Genomic DNA, 23,423 nt, shown 5'->3' with positions numbered 1-23,423 from the left:
CCCTCAGGGCGCCTGGGTGGCTCAGTTGGTTAGGCGACTGCCTTCAGCTCAGGTCATGATCCTGGAGTCCCACGATGGAGTCCGCATTGGGCTCCCTGCTCAGCAGGGAGTCTGCTTCTCCCTCTGACCCTCCCCGCTCTCATGCTCTCTCTCTCTCTCATTTTCTCTCTCTCAAACGGATAAATAAAATCTTAAGAAAAAAAAAAAAAAGAACACCCCTCTCCTCCAGTCCTGCTAGATCAGTTTAATAAGGTACAAAAGTGCTTTGGAAGAACATGAAAGTTTGAGAAGTACTGCTCAAGGGCAAATCAATTACAGCACAAATTTTAAGCCAGGGCTTCACATTCTGCATTAGATCTTTACTGGATGTAATATTTCCAAGGACAAAATGCTTGCTAAATACCCAAACAGAAAATACTTTACATCTTAAAGTTCAAAATGGAGATGTGAGCCTCTTGCAATGCTTTCCTTTAAAAACAAAAAAGATTACTTATTTGAGAGAGAGAGAGGAGGAGTGTGAGCAGGAGGGAGAGGAAGAGGGAGAGAAAATCCTAAAACAGACTCTGTACAGAGCTCAACATGGGGCTCGATCCCACAACCACAAGATAATGATCTGAGCCGAAACCAAGAGTCAGACACTTAACCAACTGAACCACCCAGGTGCCCCACAACACTTTGCATTTTTACACCATCTTCTTCTTATCAATATGCTGCCTTTGAAAAATACAATTTGAACTAATGATCTAATCATTATAACCTATTTCGAAAGGTAGAAATCTGCTTTGTTAGTTCTTAACTCACATTGGAATCACTCAGGGAACTTAAAAACATTGCTGATTGGGTTTCATGCCTAGAGATTAGGATTTAATTGATATGGGGTGTAGGTTAGGCATGGGCATTTGGAAATGTTTCCCAGATGATTCGAATCCGCAGCAGAAGTTAAAGTTAAACTCGAAGTTGTGAACCACCACATTAGATGAGCGCAACATCTACTTCTTCCAAAACTCCGGGCAACTCCCACAGATGGGCCCAAGATGCCAGCATGATCAAATCATTTTCAAAGGGTAGTTAGTTCCTTTTTTCGTCCCCCTCTTCCCTCTTGAAGCCTTGCTTCCCAGAGTTTGATTACATTCCAGGAGATTTAAGCAGTAAGTAAATGCATTGATCACTGGGAGTGGAGGAAGTTACAAAGAAGGAAAGTAGGGCTGGAATGCCTGGGTGGCTCAGTTGGTTAAGCGTCTGCCTTCCGCTCAGGTCGTAATCCCAGGGGCCTGAGATCGAGTGCCGCATTGGGCTCCTACTCAGTGGGGAGACTGCTTTTCCCTCTCCCACTGTTTGTGTGCAGGGGCTCTCTCTCTCTCTCTCAAATAAATAAAATCTTAAAAAACAAAAGGAAAGGGGGAAGCCCAGAATAAACTCAGGGTCGCCGGATTGCAATTAGAGATATGGCTGTAAATTCCTTTTTCATATAATTGTATCGATACAGCCACAAATACAGACACACAGATATCTCTGCATACCATTAAGAAAGGCAAGGACTGGCTGAGGAACGCACAGGATACTGAAGAGACAACCACATGTGGCATGATCCCAGGTTGGAATCTTGGTCATTTTAGGGACATCAACAAAATGTGAATCAGATTGGATACTGGATTAATGTTATTTCCTGATTCTGCTGGTCATATGGCAGTTATGCAGCAGAGTGGTCTCGTACTTAGGAAATACACACTGAAGTATTAAGGGGTAATAAAGGGTCAAGGTGGCATGACTCCTGAATGGTTCAGCAACGTTTATGGGAGCTGTGTACTATTTCTGCATTTTTTATATAAATTGGAAATTATACGGGGCACCTGGGTGGCTCAGTCGTTAAGCGTCTGCCTTCGGCTCAGGTCATGATCCCAGGGTCGGGGGATCGAGCCCCGCATCGGGCTCCCTGTTCTGCGGGAGGCCTGCTTCTCCCTCTCCCACTTCCCCTGCTTGTGTTCCCTCTCTCACTGTTTCTCTCTCTGTCAAACAAATAAATAAAATCTTTAAAAAAATTGGAAATTATATCAAAATAAAAAGCTTTCAAAAGTAATCAGATGTTCATAAGCTCTTTATTTGTAACAGCCCCAAATTTAAAAGAACCCAAATGCCCATCCACTGTTAGAACTGCTAATGCATTCAAGAGATGAACTTCAAAAGCATTCTATTTTTTTTTTTTTAATTTTAAAGGGGCTCGAACCCACAACCCTGAGATCAAGAGTTGCATGCCCCACCGACTGAGCCAGCCAGGCAGCCCCAAAAGTATTCTAGACTGGGGACAATTATAGTGCTAGAAAGCAGATCATTGGTTGCCTAGAGTCAGGGATGGGGAATGGATTAACTGCAAAGGAGCAAAGGGAGTCTTTGTATTTGAGGGGTGATGGAAGGCTCTGTATCTTGATTATGGTTAGTACACAACTGTATACAACTGTCAAAACCCATCAAATGGGCTTACTCACCCAAACTCACTAAAAAGGGGTGAATTTTATTGCATGTAAATAACTCAATTTAAAAAAATCTGAAATAAAATCTTTAAAGAAGGGGCAGCGCCTGGGTGCTGTCATTAAAACATCTGCCTTTGGCTCAGGTCATGATCTCAGTGACCTAGGATCCAGCCCTGTGTCAAGCTCCCTGCTTCGCCAAGAGTCTGCTTCTCTCTCCCTTTGCCCCTCCCTCCACTTGTACTCTCTCTCAAATAAATAAAATCTTTTAAAAAAGATTCTAAATGTGGCAGCTTTAGGAATAAAAATTATTTTGCTTTTTCCTCCTTATGTATACGTTGAGTGACCTCACAAAAATCTACGTAAGTCTAGAAGTAGTCTTCCCATTAAGTATACAATAAAAATTCAAACTTTTGTTCAAGGAAATATTCAAAGAAAAACATGAAAAAATGATCAAGTGTCACTTTAATGTGTGCTGTAGGTGCAAAAAATTGTCCACTTCTAAAGATGCCCATGGTTTTACTAGCAGGGGACTGAATCACAGCCTTAGGTATAAATCAAAAGCTAAAGAAAACGAGCTTTGGTGTTTAAGAATTAAACATTGGTGTTTGAGAATTACAAAGACATATCAAGGTTAGAATTGGCAATTCTTTACAAGTCAGCCTATTTATCTTAAAAAATTTTTAGATTGTAAATTCTTTCCCTTGGAAACCTTCCTAAAGAAGAGGTTAGATTATTAAACAAGCAGGTATTCCTTAGGAAAAATCCTGCATCAAGAGGATAAGAGCATGAAATGAGAAGTTGAAAGACAGCATTCCCTCTCCTTGTTTCCCCTGAAAACATAAGTTACTCCAAAATGGCCTTTATCCAATTAAATGCTGAATGAAAAGCTTTGTGAAATGCCTACTACCAGCAAGAAATGATGCGCATTTATTTGAAGAACACAAAGTTCAAACTTGGTTCCTGTCCAGGTCTCATTTTCTTCTAACACTTAGGGGAATTATTTTTACCATTAATGCAACACATACACAGAACTCCAGGATTGGCAGTCCATATGAATAAAAAAAAAACTACAAAAAATCTAATCAAGGACTTGATCTAATTCTCCTTTTGTTAAAATGATTCAATGGTGGCGTCTGAGTGGCTCAGTCAGGCAGGTGGCTGACTTAGGCTCAGGTCATGATCTCAGGGTCCTGGGATCGAGTTCTGCGTCCCTACCTCAGGCTTCGTACTCAGCGGGGAGTCTGCTTGAGGACTCTCTCTCCCTCTGTCGCTGCCCCTCCCCCTGCTCGTGTTCTCTCTCAGATAAATAAATAAAATATTAAAAAAAAGATTCAATGTTTCTCTGCCATTAGCTGCTCCAAAATAATACTAGGCAAGCATCCTATTACAGTTTTATATACCTTAAGAGGTGCTCTAGACTAGCATAAACATTTGATGATAGGACAATGGAATAAATGAAGTATTAGGTAAAGAATACAAATAAAAGTTTATTACACAAAATTGAGTCCTTCATATTTCATAGTTCACGAAGGCTAAACAAAGACTAGGTTTTTTTTAAATCATTCACAAAAATTTCACTTTCACTCCCCCTCATCCCAACTATTAAAAAATGGCCTGACCAAATGTTATCAAAACAAACACTATAAATAACACCAAGTGCTTTAAAGACAACTCTCCCATATGTTATTTCTTGGCATAGGTGATCTTCATGGCATGTGACGGTGTGATTTTAAATCCCTGTAAAGCATCCCTGGCAGCTCCAGCCTGTCCATCATTTTCAAATTCAACAAAAGCAATGTCATGCCTCCCAGGTACCAAACGTACTTCCTTGAAGCCAGGAAACCTACAAGAGAAACAATTTATATACATAAATATATAAAGGATATAAAGGATATCAAATACATGAATGCTTATTCTGTGTTTAAATCAGCAACTTCCCGATACTGGTCTAGGAAAAGTTATCATATCCTACCAAGAATCCTGAGTAGGCTGAAAGAATCTAAAATACAATTAATAATACCATCAAAGAAGTACAGGTATAATGTAAGCTAGTTCAATTTTATCACTGTATCAAAGCTTTGTTTCCTGTTATACTCATCAATTAAGAGTCAAACATTAGAGGTAATTCAGCTTTTTATTTGCTAAATCTGCAGATTGGCTTGAATTCACATCACTAATCCCAGACCAAATCAAGAAAGCTATAGGAATTACTGTTGTGATACACAAAAGGATTCAACCCATAGAAGAACTATTTGTCCTGTTGGGAGGCTTTCAGAACAGACTGGTTTACAATAAAACTTACTGATTAAACAGCATGGATAACATCATCTCATTAGTCTCTTCTGGTAAATTATTGAGGAATAAAATATAGTTTGGAGGGTAATCAGGGACCTATTACAAAGAAAACAGGCAAAGTTAGCTTTAAGTATAAAAAGTATAGTAAACCATTCAGTTCTTACATTAAAATCTAAACTTCAGAGAGCTATGTTCCAGTTTATTAAGGATTATGAAATTGTAGCACTACGGCGAACACTAAAGCTGAAAAACAATGACACTGGAGAAATAAACACAAACTGAACAGCAACTATGCAGACATTCAAGTCACTTAATACAAATTTGGATGATTACAAATCTTACTAAGTTTAAAGTATTTAATAGTATTTAAAACAATGTTTAAGCATCCAGAGTCAGTTGTACTGGAAGGATTGTCAACTAGGTTACATAACTGAAAGATCCTAACAAAACTAGAGAAGACAGCAGTGTCACCCAACTTCAACTGGTTACCCGAATAATAACTCAGATTTCAATCCTCTGAGTTATTGTTTACAATCTCCCAGCATTTAAGAAAATTTGGAACTACCACTTAGAGCCAATACTTGGTGACTTTTAATGTTTTCTGCAAGTAAATGAGATATACAGAGCATCTAGTTACATCCAATAAGTATAAACAAGTATGTTTAACAAGATGTTAAACTAATTATCTGATACCCTAAGCTGGGGTTATGGGCAACTATAGGGACAGGGTCATCCTGTACCTAAGAGCTTCTCTGTCTTCAGGCGGCTACTTTCATGAAGAGAAAAGATGATGTGTAAAGAACTTAAAGGCTTAGAGAATTAAGTGTCGGCATTTGTAAGCTGTACTATAATTGCTGAAAGACTACAAAGGAGGGAGGGAGAGAATATAGGAAAATGCACATAACTTCAAAAATCAGAGAAGGAAAGCTCTGAGGTGCAAGGAATTCTCCGGACTTAAGGATCTTGTCAGACTCGAGCATCCAAGAACCAAGAGGAAACCATTAGTACCTAATTGAGGCTTTCTCTTTTGAGGCCTCCAGCAGGGTGATTTGCTAAGAGGTTTCCAAAACCTATCTATAAAGAGACATATATTTGTTCTCAGAAGCCGGAGCAAGAGTAACCGTAAAACCACTTTGCTCTATTAAAAAAGACAGTTCAGTGCTTCGAGCAATTGGTAGGGAAAGAGAGCCCATTCACCTGACCAATTTCCCCAACCTGTGTGTCTGTAAAGTCCTGGGGGCTTTGTACATACTGTAGGGAAAATAGTTTGCTCCCAGCCTTTGTAGTTTAAAATCTGTCATTTTGATTCCATCAATGAAACGTTATGGAAAGCAAGGAATAAAGTCAGGTTTCATTTCTGCCCCTTAAAAAAATTACAATGTTTTGAGAAGTGAGTTTCTATATTAAAGTGTTACATAATTTCATTTTTTTTTAAAGATTTTATTTATTTATTTGACAGAGAGAGACACAGTGTGAGAGAGGGAACACAAGCAGGGGGAGTGGGAGAAGGAGAAGCAGGCCTCCTGTGGAGCAGGGAGCCCGACGAGGGGCTCAATCCCAGGACCCTGGGACCATGACCTCAGCCAAAGGCAGACACTTAATGACTGAGCCACCCAGGCGCCCCTAATTTCATGTCTTGTAAAAGGAATTATTTTCATTTTTTGGAGACAGGCAACTTGTTCTATATTATTCTTATTGGTTTATAATTTTACTTTAAAAAGCAAGCACCCATGGAAACAAAGATTACCTGAGGATTTGGTGTTGAATTTCCTTGGGTATTTGCTGCATTTGGTGTTCCCTAAACAAAAGAAATAGAAAACAGTTAAAATTTCTGATCACTCTAAAAAAGCAACAGGTGATTATAATTTTAATTACTGCATAAAAATAACATTAATTTTTAAAAGGCCACCTACTAAATGGGAGAAGATATTTGCAAATGACATGACCGATAAAGGGTTAAGTATCCGAAGTATATTAGAAACTGATTAAACACCCAAAAAACAAATAATCCAACTAAAAAATGGGCAGAAGACATGAACAGACATTTCTCCAAAGACACAGAGGTGGCTAAGAGACACATGAAAAGATGCTCAGTATCACTCATCATCAGGGAAATGCAAATCAAAACTATAAGGAGATGTCACCCCATACCTGTCAGAATGGCTAAAATCAGAAACACAAGAAACCCTAAGTGTTGGTGAGGATGTGGAGAAAAAGGAACCCTCTTGCACTGCTGGTGGGAATGCAAACTGGTGCAGCCACTCTGGAAAACTGTATGGAGATTCCTCAAAAAATTAAAAATAGAACCACCCCATGATCCAGTGATCGCACTACTGGGTATTTACCCAAAGAATACAAAAACACTAATTCAAAGGGATACATGCACCCTGATGTTTACAGCAGCTTTATTTACAATAGCCACCCAAGTGTCCATCGATAGATGAATGGATAAAGAAGATGTGGTGCATATATACAATGTGATATTTTTCAGCCATAAAAAAGAATGAAATCCTGTCTTTTACAACATGGATGGAACCAGAGGGCATAATGCTAAGTGAAATAAGTCAGTCACAGAAAGACAAATACCATATGATTTCACTCATATGTGGAATTTAAGAAACAAAACCAACAAACAAAGGAAAAACAAAGAGAGAGAGAGACACACACAATAAGAAACAGACTCTTAACTACAGAGAACAAACTGATGGTTACCAGAGGGCAGATGGGTAGAGGGATGAGAGAAATAGGGGACAGGGATTAAGGAGGATAATTATCATGATGAGCACGGAGTCATGTATAGAAGTGTTGAATCACTATATGATACACCTGGAACTAACAACACTTAACACTAACTCTATTGGAATTAAAACCTTAAAAAAACACATTAATTTAAAAAGATTTCTTATTCTAAGAATTTACATGGTACCTGAGTCAAACTTTAACTTGTCAGTTAATTTTGAAAGATCTAGTCCAAAATTTTAAAGACTGTTAATCATAAAATTTAATCTCTAATGTTTAAAATTATGGAGAAATATATACAGAAAAACCAAGAACCAGTCTTTTTTTTTTGTTGTTTTTTAACAATCAGACAAAAGTCAAGCATTATACTTCTTGAAACTGATTTCTAATGACTTTCAATCCAAAAGTAACTACATTTTGGACGATAATCTCACTTTTATCTGGCATTTTAAATTAGATTTTTGAATTCCTGAACTGTTTAGAGAAAGCAGCTTTGTGTGGAGTACTCAAGATTAAAGATAATATCTATAGCATTGACAGGCAGTAGAACTTGAGAGAGATGCCAGCAAATATTAACATATTTTGAAGAATGATGGAACTAAATGTCATACAAATTCAAATAAAACTGTTTAATATAAATCTGCGTTTGTAAGGGTTTAGATTTAACTTGGGGCTTAAATATAAATATCGGAATTCTAGAACTCAACCAATTCCAGGTTCTTGAAAGTGCACCTTTTAAACACACACATAGGCACATAGAGACACACACACCCCAAAGATCATCCCTTAAGTGGAAAACGGACATCCCTGTCAAGTTCTTAACACCAACAAACCTAGGAACTTTGTTCATCTCACCTGACCAGGCTTTTTGTTTGCAGTGGTCGCAGTCTGTTCCACAGTTTTCGCTTTTTTCTTTTCCTTCTTCTTTTCTTTGTCAGCAAAAGTGCCACGCATTTTAGATATTATATCCGAATCTGTTTTTGCATACTGGATTCGCTGTTTTAATTATTTGGAAACAGGTTACTATTCATTAGCTGAAGGCTGTTTATACTCTTCATTAGTATTTCAAATTTCATTACACAAACACACTACAAGCTGGTTTTAAACACATCCCTAAGGAAGTCTGTCAAACACACTGAGCACCAAATGAAAATAAATTATGGTCTATGACTCACAACTTAAAGTTAGACTCAACTATGCTTATTAGAAGAAAACCCATAGATTTTCATACGGGAAACACAGAACTTTGCAACATCTGCACCACTGCTTCTCTCAATTTCATGAAACAGAAAAACACACTGGAAAGTTGTCTACTCCTTGGTAAGCACTCTCAATAAAAGGGTCAAGATGTGTCGATTAGCTGTGGAATGTATTATATGGAATTTGTTATTTCTACAGGTAAAGTACTAAAGATTGAGAATGATTTCCCTTTGAATCTGATCTAGGATTTTCAAATGAAATGACTAATAGTGGCAACAACTTAAACTTCAAGATGCTTTGAAAAGAAACAAAGGATGGCATCTCAGCTAGTGCAACCAGGCCACTTGCTGATTCTTCCTATACCACGGCCAGCAAGAACAGTATGCCAGCAAGACAACAGGCAGCTTTTAAAAACCCTAGTCTAGGAGAGCATTTGGTAAACTTTAACATGCATTCTAACTACATGGAAGACTGCAGATTCTGATGCAGTAGGTCTGAGTGAGGCCTGAGATTCTGCACTTCTAACAGGCACAAAGTGGATGGTGGGGCCCACACTTTGAGTAGTATGGCCCTGGCCTAAAGCATTATCACACAGCTAGATCCAACATCAATCACCCAAATTTTTGCTAGGAGTTAAACTATTTTCCAGGGTGTATCTATTTGCAAGCTGCAATTTCCATTTCCAGGAAATATTTCTTCTCTGGAGCTTAATGAGCTGAAACAACCTCTCTGACCTTATCAAAACACAAGAGTCCTACAAATTACTATCTAAAATTGCCTTATAGAATAAGAATTTCATCTCAGCCTGAAAGGAAACAAGTGACCTAAAACAGCATGGGTTTGAAAGTAGAAAATTTGTTAAAACCAAAAGCAAGTCTTTTTCCCCAGCTAGAGATGAGTGTGCTGGGGAAACAAGAGGGGAGCATCCTACCCTCACTTCAGTATGCAAAGCTTTCTCTGGCTACTCTGGGCTGCTGTACCATAGGGTTTCTAAGTGGACTTATCCCTGTAAGCAACTGCTGGTTTTTGCATGTCATCATCTAACCAGAAGGAATGCTTAGACTTTTTTTAAATTTTGTTTTAGATTTTATTTATTTGAGAGAGACAGAGATAGTGAGAGAGAGCACAAGTGGGAAGGAGAGGAAGAAGCAGGCTCCCCGCAGAGCAAGGAGCCTGATGCAGGCCTCGATCCCAGAACCCCGGGATCATGACCTGAGCCGAGGGCAGACACTTAACGACGGAGCCACCCAGGCACCCACTTAGACTAACTCTTAGTCCCAAGGACTCCCTGCCATCTCCCCTGTGTCTTCAACCTTCTCCCTGACCTGAACAGATCTTGGGTGACCTGTCCTTATGACACAGTCACCTGTGAAAAATCCCTGATCTCAGCCATCATACTTAGCTGGCTGGTCTACACTACTGATTCTCAACCAGAGGTGATTTTGTCCACAGCAGACAACTGGTGCTATTGAATGGACACAGTCTGGGTTGTCATGCTACTGGCATGTGGTAGACAGAGCCCAGGGATGCTGTTAAACACTCTGCAATGAACACGACAGCCCACCACAACAAGAATTATTCAGGTCAAAATGTCAAAAGTACCAATGGTGAAAAACCTTGGTTGGAGACCAAATACCCATAAGGGACAAAAAAAAGTATACCCACAGCTTAGAGAAGGAGCAAGGTTTACATATATGCCAAAGGTTTCGTAACAGAAGCCATTCAGGAAAATGGTTCTACATTACTGAGGTATTTTTGGCATTAAATAACCAAATATCCTTGAATTTGGGTAATTTTGTTATGAGTTCCAAGTTATAGCAAATTTTGCTTCCTTCTGATCTGGTATGTTGGGATTTAAAACAGAAGAGCAACTAAAACCACCTGAATAAGCACAAAGCAAGACAGCTCAAAGAACATCCTTCTTCCTCTTCCAGGATGCTGGAAATTTGGCAGTATCTGCTACCTTCCTGAAGGTAGAAATGGAACTCATAAAACACTTTCTGGGCATTATCAGTCTACTGGACTTTTTCCATTGGCTTAAAATAATTAGTTGGCAAAGTGAAGCCAGTGCCAAAAATGTCTAGCTTTCCTGTATCTGAGTAACTGGCACATGCAAACTTGTCATCTCAACTCAACAAAACAAAATCCTCTATAGGAAGAAATCGTTCCTCCATATTAATGTAATTTTCGATTTAAACTAAAACCCAGTCTTATGCTCCTGCCAACTGCGATCTCCATTATACTATTTCTTCATACTTACTAAGACAGACAAACTGGTTTCAGGCAATTCCAACTTATCAAAAAGAGTGTATGTAGGCACAATCCTAGTTTTCTGAGGTGGGCCTTTCCACACAGCTGGTGCCCATTAAATGGGAAGTGATGGGAAAAGGGGAACTGGATAGAAAAGAAGAAAATTTGCTCCAGTAACAGAGAAAAAAATGCCCACTCCTGAATTAAATAATGTGCTATATAAAGGCCCTCGAACCAATGACCACAGCCAACACTGCCTGTTTTTATAAATCAGGTCTTGCTGGAACACAGCCACATTCATTCATTTGCATACCATCTAGAGCTGCTTTTGCTGCCATAAAGGCAGTTAAACAGTTGCAGGAGAGATCATCTGGCTCACAAGGCCTAAAATACTATCTGGCCCTTGAGGACAGTGTGCCAACTCATAGTTTGGCGGGGGGGAAATCGTAATACTGGGTGTCAGGTTAGCTTTCAAGGCCTTGTACTGCCATTGGTTGTATTAGTATAACCTAGACTGGCAACTAACCTGTCTGTGCCTGATTCATTCTTTCTCTCTTTTTTTTTCCCCCTGATTCTTCATTTCTAAAATAAAGGGATTAGACCAGTACCTGCACTAGTGGGCCAAATCCAGCCAGCCCATGGCCTGTTTTTGTATGGCCTATAGGTTAAAGACTTCTTTTTTCCCTACGGTTTAAAGTGTTGTTAAAAAAAAAACTCACATAGACACAAGAATACGTGACAGAAACTGTTTGTGGCCCACAAAGCCTCAAATATTTACTATCCAGTCCTTTATATAAAGTTTTTGCTGACCTCTGAATTAGCCTAAAGGATAGCCAATCTGCTTACATTTTATAGGTACTGAAAATGAACACAGGCACACAGCCAGTTAATGGTAAAATCAGAATGAGGATCCAGGGCCTGGAAACTCTGGGCCTTGGCTCTCTCCTCAAGGTCTCTTCTCATCCCATTCTAGTCTCAGGAAAAAGCACTAGGAATCTGTACCCAAGGTACTCTGTAGGTACACGATTCCATTGATTTAAAATAATTAGTTGGCAAAGTGAAGCCAGTGCCAACAATTTCTAGACAGTGGCCTCCTGAGTTCCCTAGTCCCTCTCAGCCCTCCGACAACCCAATCTTCACCCAGCAGCTAAATGTGAATCTCACGTCATTCCTGAGGTTAAAATTTTCTACGCATGACTATTTCACTGTCGCTCATTGTTTATTCATCAATAAACCTATGAATTTAAACCTAGGAATTTTTCTTAGATCACTGCTTTTTCTAGACTGCATGGCTTCTGATATGTATTTTGCTATGCTATTTTCTGAAACTTCAAATTGATTTCCTCTCTGACCAATGATTTTCTGTGTTTTGTACTGTTTTATAAGTTTACAAAAAAAGTTTCTTTTTAATCTTGAGTTAACTTCTAATTCTTCTGAGATGAGAATATTGCCAATACTGCCACTATTTTTTGAACATTGTACATCGAGGTGTACAATGTTTAAAAAATATTGTATTTTGTTATTGCCCATCTGAACTATCATAAACTAGTGAATTATAAACTCTACTATTACTGTGTTTCTATAAACACAAATGTGTAAATAAAATAAACCCAAACTTGCTTTAACAATTAAAAACAGAAAGGAACAGCCATAGTTTCAAATGCGTATCTACTAACTTAACATACCATTAAGTGATTAAACCCAAAATAATAAGATTGCCTTACCATTGGTTTACCATAAAATGGAAATCCTTGTAACTGTCTCAAGGCATTTGTGGATGAGCCCAGTTCCTTAAAAATAACAAAGGCTTGCCCCCTCATCTTCATGGTCTTTAAAGCTACAATATCTACAACGTGGCCAAACTGAGAAAACAGGGCATACAGGGATCTCTTCAACTCTGAGCAAAAGTAAAGGGGAAAACAATTTATTTGTGAAAGAAACAGTGACAAAACTCTTCATAAAATGACACTGCAATGAGTGCCCCCCACCATGCATTTACTTATTTAAACAAAAGTTACATATTTTAATAAAATCACATTATACTACTGGCTATCTAATTTTAAAAGCTGGTTTTTTTTTCAAGATTTTATTTATTTATTTGACAGAGAGAGACACAGCAAAAGAGAGAACACAAGCAGGGGGAGTGGGAGAGGGAGAAGGCCTCCCGCAGAGCAGGGAACCAATTCAGGGTTCGATCCTAGTACTCTGGGATCATGACCTGAGCCACCCAGGCACCCCTAAAAGTTGTTTCAAACCATTTTATCTATAAGTGAAAACATATTCACCAAATTTCCAGCCCCTACCTATTTTTGTTTTTAAAAAGCCTTAAAATTCTCACACAAAAGGAACAAGCCATTATTTCGGGTACTGACAAAGATTACTACATGAGAAGTTTTGAAGCAGTACAGTTTTTAAGATGCTAGCAATTAAGTGCACTTTGGCTGTGAACAAACGGTTTTTAAAAGCACTTACCTTCTTTTTTAATTTTGTCATTCATATTGTTGATGTAAATTGTATGATTTGGTCTGATATCCATGTTTGGAGTTAAACTGTTCAAACTGCCTAAGGGGACGGTAAATATTCTGTTATAAACAGGGAGCATTAACTCACACCATTGTGTCATATAAGGACAACACAGGGATTTTTTTTTTTTTTTAAGATTTTATTTATTTATTTGACATAGAGAGAGAGACAGTGAGAGCAGGAACACAGCAGGGGGAGTGGGAGAGGGAGAAACAGGCTTCCCGCCGAGCAGGGAGCCCAATGCGAGGCTCGATCCCAGGACCCTGGGATAATGACCTGAGCTGAAGGCAGATGCTTAACGACTGAGCCACCCAGGCAACCCTAACACAGGGATTATTAACTTACCAATTTTCTTTCAATTCCAAATGTCAGAAAATACCAGTTTTTGTTAGTTTTTAAAACCTCTCCAGCACTTGCTAGCCCTCCTTTTTAAACAAAAAAATAGTTCTCAGGCGCAAAACTTGGTGGAGCACCAGTATCTAGGCAGATTTAATAACATTATTTCACCCAATACATTTATTTTTTTATCTTTCACTTGCAACAAACAAGTTTTTTCACCTAACAAAATAACCTTTGTTTTTTAATGAAATTACTTTATTTACTTATTTTTTTTAAGTAGGCTCCACACCCAGCATGGAGCCCAACGTGGGGCTTGAACTCGCAACCAGAGATCAAGATCCAAGCTGAGATCAAGAACTGGATGTTTAACCGACTGAACCACCCAGGCGCCCCACTTAAATTATTTTTAAAATAATATTTTAGGTTTTAAGAGAAATGAGAAGGAAACTAGCAAATGTGTGCCCAGTAAAAATCATTAACACATTAACGAAGTTTGCTAAGCAATACTTCACAAGTACACTTAAAACGTGCCTTCCTATCAGTTACTTAATTTATATACACCATCACCAGCTGTCCTGACTCTAAGGTTAACTCTAACGGACTTGAAATTATGGAGCTCAGAGAGAGCAGTATTGCATGACGGTTAAGAGCTCAGATTCTAGTACCAACCTCCTCTGAATTAAAATCCTATGTATGCTTATTACTAGCTGCTTGACTGAAGGCAGGGTCTTTAATCTCAGGTCCACGGCTGTAAAATGGGGCTGGTGTAACAGCATTTACCTACTAGAACTCAGAAAACTAGATAACATAAAGTTCTGGCACAGCTCTCGGACGGGCAGTGAACACTTCGAGTACCTGTTTTTAATGGCTACTACAGGTAAGGGACTTGCCTATCGTCAGACTAATTGTTAGCTAATAAACAGCAGACTTGGGAATTCCACACGTTTCCTCAACTTTTGCACTTTTCTTTCACACTCACTTCGCCATTTCATTTTTTACACCGTTTTTAGTTGCCAACTGTGACCCTACTTTATTTCCTTGGGTGACCCCCCATATACTTTCATTTCACCAATTTTAAACCCACTGTGTGTGAACAGTATAGGAAGCCTGATAAGGGAAAAGCCTACAAAGCAGGGACAGCACTTTGTGCGGGAACAGGTGAAAGGTAACGCTAGCCAGACATTTGTGACCGCCCCCCCTTACCTGAAACCTGGAAAGGCTGGGGTCGCGAAAATGACAATAACAAGAAAGTGAGACGTCAAACTGAAGGCGGAACTTTCAAAGGGGAGGCTCTTGCAAGATCTCACGCGAGGTTTGAGAGTGGTGTGGACTAGAGCAAGGGCACCTGGAGTCCAAAGGGAGCCTCCCGCTTCTCTAGACGTGGCACGTTCGACCAAAGCCCCAGGAAGCGGTCAAGCGATCGCCGATCCCAACCCTTCCCACTAGAGACAATTCTCCTAAATTCGGAGGCCTAGCAGGACCAGCGCGTTAGTTTCCAACTCCCCCCACCCTCTCGCCAACCCCTCCGCGAATCCGGGAACAAACACTCGCCGTTCCCAGCACCGCGCCCCGTCCACTCCCTGCTCCCACAAACTGGCGTCAAGCCGAGCGGCGGCCGACAACCCGGAGAACGGAAACAGCGAACGAGAACGCGTTCCAACTCACCTGAGGCCTACGTTGGTGCCCCACGAACCGAAAGCCGGAAACGGAGCCGCTATCGGAAGTGACGCTACCACGCGCCTCAACCAAGCGCCGACAATTCGAGCAGTCGAGCTCAGAGTCGATCGATTCCCTCCTGCTCCGGCGGCCGCCCCTGGGACTCTCTCTGCGCATGCGCACACCTGGCGGGCGGGAAGGGTGGCTGGGGACCGGGAAGGATCTTGTAGGAGCCTCATGGATTAAACTGGATTCCTGGGGTCGTGCAATGAGGCGATAGGGAAGGTCAGTGTTTCCTTATCCAGCCACGACTTTGTGTGGTTTTACCCGACACGACAGTGCCTTTCATCTTTCCAAACCCTATATAGTTTCACAGGCAGCCAGGCAGCCCCTCATGCCAACTACCGTCGTTCTCAGAGCTCTGGTGGCCTCTGGTTTAACATCACCTTGAGGGCACCTGGTACCTTCCCCCAAGGGTCCTCTGATTCCTGGTGCTCTTGAGGGAACGCTTCTCACCATTCTGCTGATGAGCTTGAATCCCAGAAGCAACTCAGGTTGAGTCTCCAAAGCAGAGGGAATTGATGTCTCACTTTCGCTCTCTCACCTGATAAGGCAACCACCTCCAATGATAGCCAAGCAAGCACCCCTAAGATCATCTGCCTAAATTCACTGGGAAAAAAAAAAAAATCCCTACCCCCTTTCCCATCTTCTCTCCCCACAAAACGCCTAGATTGTTCTAGGATGATAGAAGTTGTTGATGTTGTTGCTTAGCTGAATGGGAATCCAAAAAAGTACATGTGGTCATTCTTCTATTCACCAAATATATGTAAAGTATCATCTGAAATATGAAACGGGTTGTTAGAAGCCAAGGGAAATCTAATCTTGTTTCTTCCGATAACCTTACTTTTTTTTAAGATTTTATTTATTTGACAGAGATAGTGAGAGAGGGAACACAAGCAGGGGGAGCAGAAGAGGGAAAAGCAGGCTCTCCACTGAGCAGGGAGCCGGATGTGGGGCTTGATACAAGGACCCTGGGATCATGACCTGAGCTGAAGGCAGACGCCTAACGGCTGAGCCACCCAAGCACCCCTTCCGATAACCTTAAAAATAAAGCTTATTTTGCCATCAAAAAAGTGGGTTTACTCGGTAATGGCAGGTAATTGTAAAATGCAAGACAAGCAAGTTACAGTCAAACCATTGGCAACCCCCCCCACACAGTAGGGAAATGTTATTTTTAGGGAGAAGAAGGAGGAAATTGGGAGGGGTTGTTTGGAAAGAAAGATCTCCAGGTAATTAGGGTTTCTCATTGGCTGAGTTGCAGAAGTAATGAATTTCTTAGAGGAGACGCAGTGTACATCTTTTTTCTGTTGGGACCTGTAATTGATTGTTTCCTACTGATAATTTTTTCCTTGAGTCTGTAATTGACACTAATTTTGGAGTTGGTAATTGACAGTTCTTCCTGTAATTGACCTTGAGTAGTATTCCCCTTTCTAGCCTCCCCAGGCCACTTTAGTGAGGTTTCCCTTTATTAATTTTCGAACTTCCCCTTAACTAATCTCTCTCAGCCTCTTTTCCTCATCTGTAAACTAAGGATCATAGTAATACCTCATTTTGGAGCTATTGTGAGGATTAAGTAAGCTAAATGTAAAGTGGTTAGCACACTGTCAGACACAAAAGAAATGTTTTATAAATGTTATTTCTAAATGCTGGCTATGATTTATATATATGAAGAGGCCAAATAGGTTGGTTTTATAAGATGGGGATTTTTATTTTTTTAAAAGATCACCTGGAGTTGGAACAACTTGAAAATAATGTAAGCTTCTTAAGCGTGGGGATTTTGCCTACTTTGTTCACTCAAGAACCCTCAGTAACTAGAAAAGTAACTGATACTCAATAAACATATTGAATGAATGGATGAAACTTTACGGAAATTAAGCAGCACTAAACAAATGTGATATTTTACGAAGATGCACATAAGTGTAGGACATAAACAATCACAGAAAAGCATTATTTATATATATATATATTAGAAGAAATGTAACTAGTTCTGTCTCAGTTAAGGGATTATGAGGGAATATAAAGGGCATATCCTTAACATATTAAAAGAGAATATAAACTAACTAAAAATAATTTCTGAATAACAAAGGACGAGGTGCCCTGCACATTAATAAGGACATCTCTGCCATTAATTGCTTCTGTTTGATGCTACTGAGGATGGCTAAACTATTTCTCTCAAAATAAGCTATAACCTGGCAGTATTACGCAAGTGCTTCTGGCCAAAAACTTATCATAACTATTAAAAGAGAATGATGTAGGACTTTGCCAATATGGGAAGAAAATACCACAGGAAACACAGAGACCTAAAGACAGACTGCGCATCGTGTTTCATTAACAGCTAAATAATGGCTACTATACTGTACGCTGTGAGAAAGAAATCATCTAATGCCAACTCAGTGACAATGACCTGCATGCTATTTCCCAGGTCCTTCTCAAAAGAGCTAGTGCATTTTCCTGTCTTTGGGCAGTTGCTCTGCGCTTTCCAATAGCCCGTTAATGGTCTTCCATAGTTTCCTGAATGATTTTGAGAAACCAGTAATTGAAAGCAGGAGTGAGAAAGGAATGAAGGGGAGAGAGGATCTTTTCTAGTCTTGTGAGAAACCTTGTTATAGAACTATATTCAAGAGCATTATAATATCTAAACCTTGGTCAGATGTATTATAAAGCAGCTGAGGCTGGACACCTGGTTCCTGGACCTACTTTGAAAGCATAAGCAGAACTATAGTTGTGTTAGTTGCATTATTAACTTAGCCCCACGTTCTGTTTTGTTCCCTACTTAATTATGTTTTATGCACCTCTTATCAACCATTAACTTTGCCTTTTCTGCTCCTACTCCCTGTTTACCCACTGATAGTAGTAACCTGGTGGGGATCCGATGATGCTAACATTTGCATTGAACTTATCTGCTTACCTGATCTCCAGGTCCCAAAGGGTGCCTCATTGTATAAAAGAATGCATACCTCCAGGTTGTTTCAAGGCACCCCCCCCACTCAAGTTTGCAAGAAACCTTTCACCTACCTCTGTGTATTCACCTCCTTCCCCAAACACATATAAACTGTCCCTAGGCTCAACTGGGCAAGGCAGCTTTGGGAATGATCCCCTGCCTTCTCCTTGGGCTGCCCTTCTGATAACAAAGTTCTCTTTGCTTCTGAGTCGGTGTCTCAGACATTGGCTGGCTGCGCATTGGGTGCACAGACAAGTTTGAGTTCTATAACAGAACTGTCATTCCTTTATAATGAAATTCACCTCTTTAGGATCAGATCAGGAATCAGTGTCAAAAGCTTACATGTTTTTAAAAATAATAGAAGAGCAAATCGGTTTCCTCAGAGTTCTGCTCAGTCCAGTCTCTCACATTTCAGTTAAGCAACATGATTTACTTTCCTGTGGAACAGGTTTTTTATCAAATAAACCCAGAGGCAGCACTGTAACACCTTGGCCAGGCTTTACGCTGATGAAACTCGCTTATTTTAGGGGTAGCAGAAAAATGCCTACAAACAATTGGGAATAAAACAGTGTCAAGACATCTAAATGATAACTGAGGTGTCTCTTAGTGACTTGGAATACACAAATATTTATTTACCTTATCTGTATGTGTTTTATGTTTCTCATTAAATGTTTTCAGGATCTTGCTGCGGTAGTTCTGAGATGGAGCCATGTTTAGAGGAAAATGCATCATAAAGCTGGTGGATAAATTTTAGCTTATTTATGTTAGATAGAGCCACAAAAATGTACGACCATTTGTTTGTAGCTTCTTTCCCTCCCCAGGTGGCAATTACATTAAGAAATTTATGTAGAGTGAAATTATTTTCACACCAAGCATTAAACAAACCTAGGCATGATTGTTGAGCACTAAATTAGGTTTACCTTTTCCTAGCTGTTTGAGATTATGTTTGCTGAAACTTCCTAAAAAACACCCCCACCCTTGCAATTCGGGGAGGAAATCATTTTGTGCAATTATTTCAGTTTATTTCAGCCCTTCCTTCTTTTATTCTTTTATTCTTTTTGGAATATTCTTGTTTTCAGGGAAGAAAAAAAAAACAGAAGTGACTATCACCTCTGAAATGTACTACTGTGTTAACGGTAATAATGGGTTGTCATTCACATCCACAAGAATATTACCCTCTCCCCCAGGCAGGTGGAATCTGAGCTAGGCTGTAATAATATATGTGTTCCTTAAAGTTTGGAAACAGTAGTTTGCCTTTTAAGACCTGATAACTAATCCAAAGAAATGGTGTGTGTTGGGGGGGGACCTGAACTTCATATTGTTTAATATTATGATATGTGCAAGTTGTGCTTGGCATGGTGTCATCTGACCTCCCCTGAGGTCTGCGAACGTAACGTCACAAAGATGCCATTCTCTTCGAGACTGGAAAAATAAGATGCCAGTCTCATTAGGTCCACCTAACAAGCAAAATATTAAGCAGATAACAATTTTTTTTACCATTTCTTTTTTTTTAAGATTTTATTTATTTATTTGAGAGAGAGAGAGAATGAGAGATAGAGAGCACGAGAGGGAAGAGGGTCAGAGGGAGAAGCAGACTCCCCGCTGAGCAGGGAGCCTGATGTGGGACTTGATCCCGGGACTCCAGGATCATGACCTGAGCCGAAGGCAGTCACCCAACCAACTGAGCCACCCAGGCGCCCCTACCATTTCTTTAAATTTTTTGTTATGTTAATCACCATAGATTACATCATTGTTTTTGATGTAGTGTTCTATGATTCATTGTTTGTGCATAACACCCAATGCTCTACACAGAATGTGCCCTCTTTAATACCCATCACCAGGCTAACCCATGCCCCCACCCACCTCCCCTCTAGAACCCTCAGTTTGTTTTGCAGAATCCCATTGTCTCTCATCGTTCGTCTCCCCCTCTGATTTCCCCCCCTTTATTCTAGCCCTCCTATCTTCTTTTTTTTTCTTAACATATATTGCATTATTTGTTTCAGAGGTACAGATCTGTGATTCAACAGTCTTGCACAATTCACAGCACTCACCATAGCACATACCCACCCCAATGTCTATCACCCAGCCACCCCATCCCTCCCACCCCACCCCCAACCCAGCAACCCTCAGTTTGTTTCCTGAGATTAAGAATTCCTCATATCAGTAGGGTCATATGATACATGTCTTTCTCTGACTGCCTTATTTCACTCAGCATAACACCCTCCAGTTCCATCCACGTCATTGCAAATGGCAATGTCTCATTACTTTTGATGGCTGCATAATGTTCCATTGTATATATATATACCACTTCTTCTTTATCCATTCATCTGTCGATGGACATCTTGGCTCTTTCCAAAGTTTGGCTATTGTGGACGTTGATGCTATAAACATCGGGGTGCATGTACCCCTTCGGATCCCTACATTTGTATCTTTGGGGTAAATACCCAGTAGTGCAATTGCTGGATCGTATGGTAGCTCTATTTTCAACTTTTTGAGGAATCTCCTTACAGTTTTCCAGAGTCGTTGCACCAGCTTGCATTCCCACCAACAGTGTAGGAGGTTCCCCTTTCTCCACATCCCTGCCAACATCTGTCGTTTCCTGAACTTGTTCATTTTAGCCATTCTGACTGGTGTGAGGTGGTATCTCATTGAGGTTTTGATTTGGATTTCCCTGATGCCGAGCGATGTTGAGCACTTTTTCATGTGTCTGTTGGCCATTTGGATGTCTTCTTTGGAAAAATGTCTGCTCATGTCTTCTGCCCATTTCTTGATTGGATTATTTGTTCTTTGGGTGTTGAGTTTGATAAGTTCTTTATAGATTTGGATACTAGCCCTTTATCTGATATGTCATTTGCAAATACCTTATCCCATTCTGTCCGTTGTCTTTTGGTTTTGTTGACTGTTTCTTTTGCTGTGCAAAAACTTTATCTTGATGATATCGAGTAGTTCATTTTTATCCTTGCTTCCCTTGCCTTTGGCGATGTTTCTAGGAAACAGTTGCTGCAGCTGAGGTCAAAGAGTTTGCTGCCTGTGTTCTCCTTTAGGATTTTGATGGACTCCTGTCTCACTTTTAGGTCTTTCAACCATTTGGAGTCTATTTTTGTGTGTGGTATAAGGAAATGGTCCAGTTTCATTCTTCTGCATGTGGCTGTCCAAATTTCCTAACACCATTTGTTGAAGAGACTGTCTTTTTTTTCCATTGGACATTCTTTCCAGCTTTGTCAAAGATTAGTTCACCATAGAGTTGAGGGTCCATCTCTGGGCTCTCTATTCTGTTCCATTGATCTATGTGTCTGTTTTTGTGCCAGTACCATACTGTCTTGATGATGACAGCTTTGTAATAGAGCTGGAAGTCCGGAATTGTGATGCCGCCAGCTTTGCTTTTCTTTTTCAACATTCCTCTGGCTATTCGGGGTCTCTTCTGGTTCCATACAAATTTTAGGATTATTTGTTCCATTTCTTTGAAAAAAGTGGATGGTATTTTGATGGGGATTGCATTGAATGTGTAGATTGCTCTAGGTAGCATGGACATCTTCACAATATTTGTTCTTCCAATCCATGAGCATGGAACATTTTTCCATTTCTTTGTGTCTTCTTCAGTTTCTTTCATGAGTATTTTATAGTTTTCTGAGTACAGATCCTTTGCCTCTTTGGTTAAATTTATTCCTAGGTATCTTATAGTTTTGGGTGCAATTGTAAATGGGATCGACTCCTTAATTTCTCTTTCTTCTGTCTTGTTGTTGGTGTATAGGAATGCCACTGATTTCTGTGCATTGATTTTTATCCTGCCACTTGACTGAATTCCTGTATGAGTTCTAGAAGTTTTGGGGTGGAGTCTTTTGGGTTTTCTACATAAAGTATCATATCATCTGCAAAGAGTGAGAGTTTGACTTCTTCTTTGCTGATATGGATGCCTTTGATTTCTTTTTGTTGTCTGATTGCTGTGGCTAGGACTTCTAATACTATGTTGAATAGCAGTAGTGATAGTGGACATCCCTGCCGCATTCCTGACCTCAGGGGGAAAGCTCTCAGTTTTTCCCCATTGAGAGTGATATTCGCTGTAGGTTTTTCATAGATGGGTTTTATGATATTGAGATATGTATCCTCTATCTCTATACTCTGAAGAGTTTTGATCAAGAAATTATTCTGTACTTTGTCAAATGCTTTTCCTGCATCTATTGAGAGGATCATATGATTCTTGTTCTTTCTTTTGTTAATGTATCATGTTAATTGATTTGCAGATCCCACTTGGTCAAGGTGAATAATCCTTTTAATGTACTGTTGGATCCTATTGGCTAGTATTATGGTGAGAATTTTTGCATCCATGTTCATCAAGGATATTGGTCTGTAATTCTCCTTTTTGATGGGGTCTTTGTCTGGTTTGGGGATCAAGGTAATGGTGGCCTCATAAAACGAGTTTGGAAGGTTTCCTTCCATTTCTATTTTTTGGAACAGTTTCAGAAGAAAGGTATTAATTCTTCTTGAAATGTTTGGTAGAATTCCCCTGGGAAGCCATCTGGCCCTGGGCTTTTGTTTGTTGGGAGATTTTTGATGACTGCTTCAATTTCCTTAGTGGTTATAGGTCTGTTCAGGTTTTCCATTTCTTCCTGGTTCAGTTTTGGTAGTTGATACATCTCTAGGAATGTACCCATTTCTTCCAGGTTATCTAATTTGCTGGCATAGAGTTGCTCATAATATGTTCTTATAATTGTTTGTATTTCCTTGGTGTTGGTCGTGATCTCTCCTCTTTCATTCATGATTTTGTTGATTTTGGGTCCTTTCTCTTTTCTTTTTGATAAGTCTGGCCAGGCGTTTATCAATCTTGTTAATTCTTTCAAAGGACCAGCTCCTAGTTTCGTTGATCTGTTCTACTGTTCTTTTGGTTTCTATTTCATTGATGTCTGCTCTGATCTTTATTATTTCTCTTCTCCGGCTGGTTTAGGCTTTATTTG

At 39.8% G+C, this 23,423-nt stretch overlaps 1 protein-coding gene across 6 annotated transcripts; it reads right to left on the bottom strand.

The window, feature by feature from the left end:
- Positions 1-2,189: 2,189 nt before the first annotated feature.
- On the bottom strand, positions 2,190-15,599 carry SNRPB2 (small nuclear ribonucleoprotein polypeptide B2). 6 transcript variants are annotated; one of them, XM_073878416.1, is made up of 8 exons: positions 15,366-15,451; positions 15,018-15,033; positions 13,425-13,514; positions 12,677-12,849; positions 8,358-8,498; positions 6,511-6,561; positions 4,771-4,859; positions 2,190-4,311 (listed from the first exon to the last, which is right to left on the bottom strand). In XM_073878416.1, the coding sequence occupies exons 3-8, from the start codon at positions 13,486-13,488 to the stop codon at positions 4,152-4,154; spliced, it is 678 nt and encodes a 225-aa protein (XP_073734517.1). In that variant the 5' UTR covers positions 13,489-13,514; positions 15,018-15,033; positions 15,366-15,451; the 3' UTR covers positions 2,190-4,151. The 6 variants fall into 6 exon arrangements, with proteins under 6 accessions (XP_073734517.1, XP_025732727.1, XP_025732729.1 ...); XM_025876942.2 differs by lacking the exons at positions 15,018-15,033; positions 15,366-15,451 and adding an exon at positions 15,480-15,599; XM_025876944.2 differs by lacking the exons at positions 15,018-15,033; positions 15,366-15,451 and adding an exon at positions 15,480-15,547 and having other exon boundaries at positions 13,425-13,510.
- Positions 15,600-23,423: the final 7,824 nt, after the last annotated feature.

Source organism: Callorhinus ursinus, unplaced genomic scaffold, assembly GCF_003265705.2.
Source record: "Callorhinus ursinus isolate GAN/ISIS: 27379988/994484 unplaced genomic scaffold, GSC_fseal_2.0 scaffold29, whole genome shotgun sequence".
NCBI classification, from domain to species: Eukaryota; Metazoa; Chordata; class Mammalia; order Carnivora; family Otariidae; genus Callorhinus; species Callorhinus ursinus.
Note: the sequence above shows the minus strand (reverse complement) of the source record. Positions and strands in the feature narration are given on the sequence as shown.